The 11,919-nt window shown below is 43.0% G+C and overlaps 1 protein-coding gene across 1 annotated transcript; it reads left to right on the top strand.

Moving 5' to 3' along the window:
- Window positions 1-823: 823 nt before the first annotated feature.
- LOC120023252 (leucine-rich repeat and immunoglobulin-like domain-containing nogo receptor-interacting protein 2) lies at window positions 824-2,659 on the top strand. Its single transcript, XM_038967297.1, has one exon. The coding sequence runs from the start codon at window positions 824-826 to the stop codon at window positions 2,657-2,659; it is 1,836 nt and encodes a 611-aa protein (XP_038823225.1).
- The last annotated feature ends 9,260 nt before the right edge of the window (window positions 2,660-11,919 follow it).

Genomic DNA, 11,919 nt, shown 5'->3' with positions numbered 1-11,919 from the left:
TGTAGCCTATGCTTTATTCTTTAAAAAAATGTGTAACAGGACAGAATAGTCAGAGTATGATCCATAATAGGCAAGGTTAACAGAATACAAAACAGATGCATTCAGGTAAACATCTCAGACCATCTGCTATGCCAACAACCTGTTGTCTATAGGAGGGGTTTTCCCATCCTTCTCCATTTAAAGTGCAGCTCCTGGGGGAACAGAATTGCCCCTGGGTCAACTCCCGTCTCCCACCTCCTTGCGTCCAATAGGGTTTCTGCCTAGTCTTTATGATGTGACCAGGGTCAGTCTTGGCCACAAGCCTTAGAACAACTTGCTCCTTGTTTTTTAACACACTAGATACCCTTCAACCTTTTGCTTACACATTGATTAGTATTTGTATTTTGCATAAGCTGTCCCACTCTGTTGCAGCTCAATGTTATTGCCCATTTTCTGTAAAGTGTATTGGTGTTTTAATTCACTTTAAATTAAGTTTGATTAGATTTAAATTTCAGTATACTTCCTTTTGGCGGAAAAAAATACTGCTGATAAAAGAAGAAAAGTGTTGATAGTGTAATAGGAAAGAAAGGGTGAGAAAGGACGGAGAGAGAGCAAGAAATGGACAACAGAGTGATGCATGGTGGGGGAAAAATAGCATCAGGGCAAAGCTTTGTTGGCAGTAAAGCTTTGTATAACAAACAGTGCTATTTTGCAGGATAATTCATGGTAGGTATTCTAATGCACTCCTCCCTGTGTGTGTTTTTGTGTTGCAGGGCTATACAGTGATGGTGGTCTGCAAGGATACGAAGCTGTGTCGTAACAGAGGGCAGCGTGGGTAAAAGTTATGCGGCGCTTCGCCCTGTACCACTGCCACCCTCTTCTGGGTGGGGCTCTGCTGCTACTGCTGGCTAGCTGCGCCATGGGCTGCCCCGCCCGCTGCGATTGCTCCGCCCAGACCAAGTCAGTCAGCTGCCATCGCAAGCGCCTGCCCACCATCCCTGAGGGCATCCCCATCGAGACCCGGCTTCTGGACCTGAGCAAGAACAAGCTGCGGAGCATCACCCCAGACAACTTCTCCTCCTTCCTACAACTGGAGGATCTGGACCTCAGCGATAACCTGATTGGCGTGGTCGAACCGGGCTCCTTCAAATTTCAGCTCTCCCTGCGCTCGCTGAACTTCCACAGCAACCTCCTCCAGCTGGTCCCTGCCGGCGTGCTCTCCGGCCTGGCCAACCTCACAAGTCTGGACCTCAGCCACAACAGGCTGGTGGTGCTGCTGGACCATGGCTTCCAGGACCTTCGGAGGCTGGTGTCCCTGGAGGTAGGCGACAATGAGCTGGTGTTCATCTCCCAGAGGGCCTTCACGGGCCTGCTGGGCCTACAGAGCCTCACCCTGGAGCGCTGCAACCTGACTGTGGTGCCCACCGATGCCCTGGGGCACCTGCACAGCCTGGTGGAGCTCCGCCTGCGCCACTTGGGCATCGGCACCCTGAAGCCCTATTCCTTCAAGAGACTTCCCCGTCTTCGCCACCTGGAGATCGACTACTGGCCCTGGTTGGAAGTCTTACCCGCTCTGTCACTACATAGCCTCAACCTCACCACGCTCTCTGTCACCAATACCAACTTGTCGTCCTTCCCCGGCCATGCTCTACGCAACCTGCCCTACCTCACGCACCTCAACCTGTCCTTCTGCCACATCCAGCACATCCAGCAAGGGGTGCTAGACCAGCTTCCGCGACTGCAGGAGTTGCACCTGCGAGGAGCTCAACTGGTTTACATTGAACCCCTGGCCTTCCTGGGCCTCCCAGCACTACATATGTTGGACGTGTCCCACAACCAGCTGGACTCAGTGGAGCGAGCTGTGTTCAAGTCCCCTGACAGCCTGCAGACGCTGCTCATGGGGGGGAACCCACTGGTGTGCGACTGCCGGCTCCTATGGCTGCTGAGTGGCCGGAAGCCACCCTTTCTGCAGCTCCCTGACCCCCAGCCCGAGTGCAGTGCCCCTGAGCGCCTCCGTGGGAAACCCCTGCTGGACCTCAAGGAGCCGCTGGTGACACGGTACGTGATCTGCACCAAGCCCCGGATTGGGCCCAACACCACCCAGCTGCTGCTGGCAGATGAGGGGAAGCCTGTTCGGCTCAACTGCATTGCAGACGGGGCTCCTCGGCCCTCCATGGCCTGGGTGACGCCACACAGACAGTATGTCACAGTGAAAAGCACCGGTAGAGTGACGGTCCATACCGACGGCACCCTGGAGATCAAGGCTGCAGAGCTGCACGATAGCGGCGTGTACCTGTGTGTGGCCAGCAATGCGGCGGGCAACGCCAGCCTGTCGGCCTCGCTGGCGGTGAAGAGCCTGGGTATCAGCGACACATCGCTCTACGCCAACAAGATTAGACTCCTGGCGGACTCCAACGGGACCTGGGCCAACGGGACCGTCCTGTACAATATGACAAACCCCATAGACCTGAAGACCATCATCATCTCCACAGCAATGGGCTGCCTGTCCTTCCTGGGCGTGGTCATATTCTGTTTCCTCCTCCTGTTTGCATGGAGTCGTGGGAAGGGAAGGCACAAGAGCAACTTTGACATGGAGTACGTTCCCCGCAAATCGAACGGGACAGCAGCGGAGGCAACTGAGACAAGCGGGCCCAGACGAGTCAACATGAAAATGATTTAATTTAACAAACGGACCAACTCATATGATAGTAACAAACACAATACAGTGCATCTCATTTGCAAATATTTCTTTGATACAGTGGAGTCGTGAAAATGGTTGTGATGTACCGATGTAGTGGTGTTGATATGAAGATGATCTAGTGATTCAGTGGACATGTTGATAGAAAAGTTATCAATGATACTGTGGACGTGTTTATATAAAATGATGTAATCATACAATACACTGGATATAATACTATATAATCCACATATCAATATGACAGTGATGCAGTGATACACCGCTGGGCATGTGCTAGTTGGTGATGTAATGACTAATGATGTTGTAGACTCGCGTGACACCAAGGTGAGAAAGGAAGTCTCTTGGAATGACGGGAGAAGTTGAGATGACAGTGGAGCTATCATTGCTCTGCCATGTCTGGAGTAAATTGTGTCTAATACCCATCTGAGCTGCAGGTGTGAGTGTGCGCGTATGTGTACTGCCTTTGTTGTGTGACAGGGTAATCATCAAGGATAATAGGGTCCAAAGTTGTTTGACCTGCCTTTGTATTTGTTAATTCATTGTAACAACAGTATTGTCACTGTTCAGTAAAATAACGTATGTTTGTATGCACATGCAAATCCCTCCAAACATTATCCAAGAGACCTGTTGCATATATTTTCAACTAGGTCATTGTTTCCCTTTGTACCACCTCAAGATAGGTATAGAGGGATTTTAGCAAATCAACCTTCAACTCAAGGAACATTTATACACACGATATTTACAACTTTAAGTGGGATTTCAGCTCAAATCACTAGAAAAACACAAGACAACTTCTTGCTGAAGAAATAGTAGCAGCTGAAAATGTTGGTTATTGCTTGGAAAAAGACCACAGGTGATAAAATTTGTATGTTAAATCCCCTTTTATTACCTTATAAATCAATGGCAGATTTTCCTGTCAGCAAATTCTCCTGATGTAACATAAAAAAATGGTCAGTGACTAGACTAGACACAATAGTAAAGATTTACTGACCAATGTCCCCCTTGGAACAGGACAAATCTCAGCCCCGTTGAGTTATGGGTTGTATTGTATCCCCTCTTAATTTCTTTATCCCAATGCTTCAAGCTGGCATGTCCTGAGGCCTCCCATGGGCTAAAAGGGGTTTCTGGGTATTTAATTGATGACATTTGAAAGTTGTGGCGTTTTTGTTTAAATGTTTTAACTGTAAAAAAAATATATATATATTAAAGGATGTATTAAGGGCAACTCTTTGTAAATGCAGGGATGTGTGTGTCAACATGTGTGATACAATGTTAAAGGTTGTATAAATGTTTTCATATGATAAATTTATGGGTATATTTTCAACGGAAATAAATCGTAATCATACAGCTTTATGTGGTAATTTTGTCATTTCCAATGTCATATCAGTACTTTTTACTTAAATTTTTACAATTTTACTTGATGTCTCAAACATTTGTAATAGCAAACCACAGATGTGCAGACTCCTTAGAAAAATGTGAACTAGAAACCAACATGGTGTGTTGTAGCAAGGATATAGATTGGTTGTAGCCTATGACGCAGGCCAAGGAAAGGTGACAAACGGGAATATTTTCATTTCCCACCAGATGTTTAATTCAACTCTTCTTAAACCACACCTACTATACCCGACGAGCCTGAATCTCTCCTGAAAATCTGATAAATGTAGCTGCTCCTGATGTCTTCATTCAGCACCCTTCTCTTTACAGAGATCTGGGAAGGGTGCACTTGATGCTAACACGTTAATGGTTAAAAGTAGTTCTATCTTTGGAGTCGGCACACAGGGAATATTCAAGAAGACAAGATCAAAGTCCCACCGATGGGCTTTTATCACTTTTGTTACAGTGGTTTCTCCACAACTTGGGAAAGAAAGAGGGCTCCAGTAAACAATGGGGAGAAAGAAATACCACATGGATAATATTACTCTAATTTCCGTAGGCCATTTCTCTAGATGAAGAGGATTTGGTAATCAGTGCTTTAATGATTGGTGCTAAGCGTGCTTTGCTATCTGGGGAGGAAACATTGTTATTAGCTTTATTTTATGCCTGTGATTAAACTTGGTGTCTACATGGATTATAGCGAGCATATTGTGCCTGCAGTGAAATTAAATAGAAAATAATGCAGGGAAACATTCAAAACCACTTCTTAAAGCTTTTTTATAAAGAGACAGACCAAATAATATCACCTACAACACTAATGGCATCCATTCTGTTAATTAACCTCTTAGATTTTGAGCGCTTCTGGACCGGTTCTGACTGACATTTGTGTGTACGAAAGCGCACCGTGAATGCTGTAGGGTCCTGTGCCTTATAATGCCAGAAAGCCTCATCTGTCTGCTCTCCCCTTTCACTCTCCTACTGGAGCTGTATGGAAAGTGTCAGGTTTCACAGCCTACATTTGCATAGGGAGTGACGTGTTGAAAGAATTCATGATTTTTGTTTTTGTTGCTTTTTGGTCTTAATTTAAGGTTTGGGGTAGGCAGTGTGGTTAAGGTTAGGTTTAAAATCACATTTTAAGAAGATAAAAAAAATAATTTAAAAAATCTGCGGGGTTTATGACTGTGATAACTAGTAAAGACCGAGTGAGGCCAGCCTGTGAGACGGCATATGAACGGTAACAGTCTAGCGGATCCAGCCATTGTGGTTTCATCTCACTGTGATATTCTCAACCGGGTTAAGAGCTCTCAACATGAAAAAATACTAAATGATTTCATTGAAACAATACCACTTTCTCTTGATCATAGAGGAAAGAAATCACTTAGTCCTTAAAGCTGAAGTTGTAATGAGTCTGCACACATTTGAATGGTGTCTCTGTGCCCCTCAGTGCCAATATTGGTTAATTGTACTGTCACTATGTATTTATTTATTTACAGTTGTAAGAAATCTGAAATCTTATAGTAAGTGTTTTATAATTTCAATGTTACTATACAGTACTTGTCAAAAGTTTGGACACACCTACTCATTTAAGTGTTTTTCTTTATTTTTTACTATTTTCTACATTGTAGAATAATAGTGAAGACATCAACACTATGAAATAATACATGTAGTAACCAAAAAATTGTTGATTTTAGATTCTTCAAAGTAGCCACCATTTGCCTTGATGACAGTTTTGCACACTCTTGGCATTCTCTCAACCAGCTTCATGAGGTAGTCACCTGGAATGAATTTCAATTAACAGTTATGCCTTGTTAAAAGTTAATTTGTGGAATTTCTTTCCTTCTTAATGTGTTTGAGCCAATCAGTTGTGCTGTAACAAGGTAGGGGTGGAATACAGAAGATAGTCCTACTTGGTAAAAGACCAAGTCCATATTATGGCAAGAACAGCTCAAATAACAAAGACAAACGACAGTCCATCATTACTTTAAGACATGAAGGTCAGTCAATCTGGAAATTTCCAAGACTTTGAAAGTTTCTTCAAGTGCAGTTGCAAAAACCATCAAGTGCTATGATGAAACTGGCTCTCATGAGGACCGCCACAGGAAAGGAAGACCCAGAGTTACCTCCTTTGCAGAGGATAAGTTCATTAGAGTTACCAGCCACAGAAATTGCAGCCCAAATAAATGCTTCACAGAGTTTAAGGAACAGACACATCTCAACATCAACTGGTCAGAGGAGACTGTGTAAATCAGGCCTTCAGGGTTGAATTGCTGCAAAGAAACCACTACTAAAGGACACCAATAAGAAGACGTGACTTGCTTGGGCCAAGAAACATGAGCAATGAACATTAGACTGGTGGAAATCTGTCCTTTGATCTGATGAGTCCAAATGTGAGATTTTTGGTTCCAACCGTCGTGTCTTTGTGAGACACAGAGTAGGTGAATGGATGATCTCTGCATGTGTGGTTCCCACCGTGAAGCATGGAGGAGGAGGTGTGGGGGTGCTTTGCTGGTGACACAATCTGTGATTTATTTAGAATTCAAGGTACACTTGGCTACCACAGCATTCTGCAGCAATACGCCATCCCATCTGGTTTGCACTTAGTGGGACTATCATTTGTTTCTCAACAAGACAATGACCCAAAACACACCTCCAGGCTGTGTAAGGGCTATTTGACCATAGAGAGTGATGGAATGCTGCATCAGATGACTTGGCCTCCATAATCACCCAACCTCAACCGAATTGAGATGGTTTGGGATGAGTTTGACCGCAGTGAAGGAAAAGGATTCAACAAGTGCTCAGCATATGTGGGAACTGTTGGAAAAGCATTCCATGTGAAGCTGGTTGAGAATGCCAAGAGTGTGCAAAGCTGTCATCAAGGCAAAGCATGGCTACTTTGAAGAATTTAAAATATTAAATATATTTTGATTTGATTTGTTAACACTTTGTTGGTTACTACATGATTCCATATGTGTTTTTTCATAGTTTTGATATCTTCACTATTATTAGCAAAAATAGTAGAAAATAAAGAAAAACCCTTGAATGATTAGGTGTGTCCAAGCTTTTGATTTGTACTGTATTTAGAAAGCCTTTCAGTCATTTCAAGACCTAGCTATTGTCCCACTTTTGTTGAATACGAAAGAAATCATAAAAAATAATTATGTTTGGTTATGTCTAGTTAGGCGGAAATCTTTTATCTGTCCTATCATTCAACTGGTTTAATAGCACGCAGCCTGGCAGAATTACGTCCTCAGCTCTACTTAGAATGAGGCCCCAAGCACACCATTAGCTTGAGCTTCCTGCTTAACCCCACAAAGGGTCTAGATCACAAACCTCACTGCTTCCCTGTGCAATTCCCCATTAAAACAAGGCTTGTGGCAAGTGTCAGTAAGATGCATACTGTGAAAGATGAGAGCAATAAAAGGATCGAAGAGCATCGCATCATACATTGACGTTGTTTATCAGAATATGGATTTACACACAAGGAAAGCACTGGAGGGAGAGTCCACTATGACGTCATCAAGCCCAGGTTCTTACTCCTTAAGCATAGAGAGAGCCTGGGGCTAGGGATGTGATTTGTGCTCGATTGCAGAGGACTACAATCACATTAGGGATGTCCTCTGGGCTTGGATACGAACATGCCCTGGCTATGTGATAACATAACCCTATAGGCAACTGAACAATGGGTGCATATTTAGATACGCATCACAGTGTGACAGCTTTTAGAACACTAGGATATATTTTACTTAAAAGGACAAAGGGCGAGAGAGAGACTGGAGACGAGTACGAAATTAACATAATTATGAAATTAATATCAATGTATTATGAAATCATTTAAAGCTGCGCTGCAGTTCGTCTCCAAGTTTTAATGTATGAATGATTAATTAGCGAGTGTGACTTTCTGCCCCCTTCTCCTACTGCAGATATTAAATCATAGAGGAAGAAAATCACAATGCTAGGTTCTGATTAATTAAAGCTTTAATTCTCCTTAGATCTATCTTGAAAGTGTGCTTTAAATAGGCCCATTGATCTACTGATGTTTGTTTGAGCTGGTATAGCCTTTTCCTTACATGATTCCTCTTGCAAAACACAGATGTGTTCAGTTTTATGAAATAAGTATATTTTGGTTGCAATAAGAGGGCAAATAACTTTGAGGATAGGTTGAAGAAACAAAACAGCTAGACTTTTATTTTGGTAAGTGGTTGCTTGTCAGTCCAGTCAGTGAGGTCGACGTCAAGCCCTTTAGCTGATGGAGAGGTCATAGCGGCACTTAGAGGTGTCATGAAGGCTAATTAGCGAGACGTAATGCTTATGGCCTTTAGGTCGAAACACAATTACTGACTAAATTAAAAAGTATGCACGAGGAGATAAGGCACCAGTTATCAGCAATGGAAAGTTTTACCTTTAAACTCCTAATATTACCTCAAGTCAAAGACAAATATTAGCATTTAAATTGTTTATCTGTGTGGGATGAGGTTTTCATTGAATACAACCATTCCACTCAGGTCCATGCATCCCACAGCTGAAGCTAAAGCAGGGCAGGGCCTAGTCGGTGCTTGGATGGGAGACCCCCTGGCTAAATCAGACAGATGCTGGGATCAGCGGCCCAGGCTAGTGATGGAGACACGGCCCTGTGAAATATGCTGTCGTTCAGGAGCGACCAAACTCAAGCCCTCATTATAAAGATGCCATGACATTTATTGCAGGAATAGTGGTGTTACTGTTAACCCTCAACATGATTCCCAATCTAGCCCCACGTTCAGTGCTTCAATGGCCATTCAATTATCATGTACCTAAAATGCACTCTTCCAATTATCCTGTACTTAAAATGGACAGAATTCGCAGTTCATCTCTCCCCTGTGATACCCGACATGTGGTGTTCAATCTGGCACATACTGTAATGGCTGCTATGCATCACCTATGTGAGTGCTCTACTGTACATTGGTAGTGGATGAAGTACATTTCCCAATATTAAATACATTGAGAAGCACAGGATAAATGCCACCCACTCATCACCCGTCTATTCATGGGTGTTATTGGGCTTTCAAATACTCTAACCCAAGATGATGCCTGAGAGATGGCCTGCTGTGTGTCACTGATCTTTGTCTCTCTGATAGTCTTATCTAAAATCCAGTTTATTGGCTTGTTTGTTTTTCCAGTATGGCGTCGAAGTGCAGCTGTCGCAAAGGGATTCAATTCAGCTGAGACGAGACTCTTTGAAGTTCTCTTTTACCAACCACTACAGAGATGCTTGTGCGTGCCTCATTTGGAATCATAGTGAGAAGGGCGCTGGGTTATAATTGTGCCTACGACCCACAGTTCCTCCTTTGAAATGTGGCAGTTGAGCCCTGTTGAAAAGTCTGAGCAAAGTTGCCTATCATCACTTGAAGGAAAACGTGTTGATGTGATTTGTGCAGCCTGCCTCATCAATCTGTCAACTTGCGACATAATCAAGGATACCATGAGATTGTTTTAACTAATCCAATCACAATAATTTGAAGTGAAAGTGTTGATGGTCTACAGTCCAGTGTAGTTTGTTTTACGAGAAAGAGGGTGGTAAAGAGGGCATGGGCAGAGGAGTGGATGAATTGCTCCCCTAGACACTCAGTAATACAATGTCAGTTGCACATTTCCACCCCTAATGGATTGGGGAGGGTAAGATTATCCTACATTGCTAAAAGGGATTTATAATGCAATTTTAAATGGCCCTGGCTGGAGGCATAATTAAATGACCTTTGTTCAAAACAAACTCATCCCTGCCTCACTCAATGCAACCCTAATTCCTGCTGCTCATAGATGCGGTAGAGGTCAATAAATCTCGACCAAGACCAAAACAATGGGGCTCCTGAGTGGCGCAGCAGTCTAAGGCACTGCATCACAGTGCTAGAGGTGTCACTACAGACCCTGGTTTGATTCCGGGCTGTGTCCCAACCGGCCATGATCGGGAGTCCCATAGGGCAGCGCACAATTGGCCCAGCGTCGTCCTGGTTAGGGTTTGGCCGGTGTAGGCCGTCATTGTAAATAAGAATTTGTTCTTAACTGACTTGCTTAGTTAAATAAAGGTTAAGTAAAAACATACAACAATAAAATGGAATTGCCATGGGAAAGGTTCGTGGGGAAAGATCCCAAGTCTCATCATTGTCCCCCAGCAAAATTAACCTACATTTAGGCTATTGTTTATACATGTATTTCACACTATGTTGAGGTAAAAATCTGAGTGTAATGCTTGTATGGATGTCAACCCTAACATATGTTTATGTCATCATTACCAATCAACAGCATTAGTACAGTTAAAAACAACTGACTAGCACCACCGATGTATGTATGCTAGCTATGCTAACTAGCTTATACGAACGGGAGTTAGCATTTAGCAGTCAGTTCTTCTAAACCTTAAAAGGGGCCACTTCTATATGTTATGCAGCAAAAACAGCCAAATATATCAAAATTGGACTTAAGCAATCACATTGTGGGCATGTCATAATACATAAATCATGATGAATTTGACAGATATCCACTTTGTTTGATCAGATATGTTTAATGTGCGCCAACTCCTTTACCTCATCTATGCAGTGATTGTTTGCATATCAGGTGCAAGTCGAGTCAAAAGTATCAAATCAAATGTTATTTGTCACATGCGCCGAATACAACAGGTGTAGACCTTACAGTGAAATGCTTACTTACAAGCCCTTAACCAACAATGCAGTTATAAGAAAAATACAAAAAAATAAAAATAATAAAGTAACAAAGAATTAAAGAGCAGCAGTCAAATAACAATAACGAGGCTATATACAGGGGGTACTGGTACAGAGTCAATGTGCGGGGGCACCGGTTAGTCGAGGTAATTGGTACATGTAGGTAGAGTTATTAAAGTGACTATGCATAGATAATAAACAGAGTAGCAGTAGTGTAAAAGAGGGTGGGGGAGAGGCAATGCAAATAGTCTGGGTAGCCATTTGATTAGATGTTCAGGAGTCTTATGGCTTGGTGGTAGAAGCTGTTTAGAAGCCTCTTGGACCTAGACTTGGTACTCCGAAACCGCTTACCATGCGGTAGCAGAGAGAATAGTCTATGACTAGGGTGGCTGGAGTCTGACAATTCTTCGGGCCTTCCTCCTGGTATTGAGGTCCTGGATGGCAGGAAGCTTGGCCCCATTGATGTACTGTCTGTACGCACTACACAAGAAAGTTCCCAAGAAAGCTAAGGTAACTGAGCTAAACGACTACCGCCCCGTAGCACTCACTTCCGTCATCATCAAATCAAATTTTATTTGTCACATACACATGGTTAGCAGATGTTAATGCGAGTGTAGCGAAATGCTTGTGCTTCTAGTTCCGACAATGCAGTAATAACCAACGAGTAATCTAACCTAACAATTCCACAACTACTACCTTATACACACACAAGTGTAAAGGGATAAAGAATATGTACATAAAGATATATGAATGAGTGATGGTACAGAATGGCATAGGCAAGATGCAGTAGATGGTATAGAGTACAGTATATACATATGAGATGAGTAATGTAGGGTATATAAACATAAAGTGGCATAGTTTAAAGTGTTTAGTGATACATGTATTACATAAAGATGGCAAGATGCAGTAGATGATATAGAGTACAGTATATACATATACATATGAGATGAGTAATGTAGGGTATGTAAACATTATTTTAAGTAGCATTGTTTAAAGTGGCTAGTGATATATTTTTACATAAATTCCCATTATTAAAGTGGCTGGAGTTGAGTCAGTATGTTGGCAGCAGCCACTAAATGTTAGTGGTGGCTGTTTAACAGTCTGATGGCCTTGAGATAGAAGCTGTTTTTCAGTCTCTCGGTCCCTGCTTTGATGCACCTGTACTGACCTCGCCTTCTG

The sequence above is a fragment of the Salvelinus namaycush genome, chromosome 28 (assembly GCF_016432855.1).
Source record: "Salvelinus namaycush isolate Seneca chromosome 28, SaNama_1.0, whole genome shotgun sequence".
Classification (NCBI taxonomy): domain Eukaryota; kingdom Metazoa; phylum Chordata; class Actinopteri; order Salmoniformes; family Salmonidae; genus Salvelinus; species Salvelinus namaycush.
This window is presented reverse-complemented; position numbering and strand designations above follow the sequence as displayed.

Excerpts from the sequence above, each read along its gene's own strand:
- LOC120023252 (XM_038967297.1), top strand. The coding sequence starts at position 824 with ATGCGGCGCTTCGCCCTGTACCACTGCCACCCTCTTCTGGGTGGGGCT.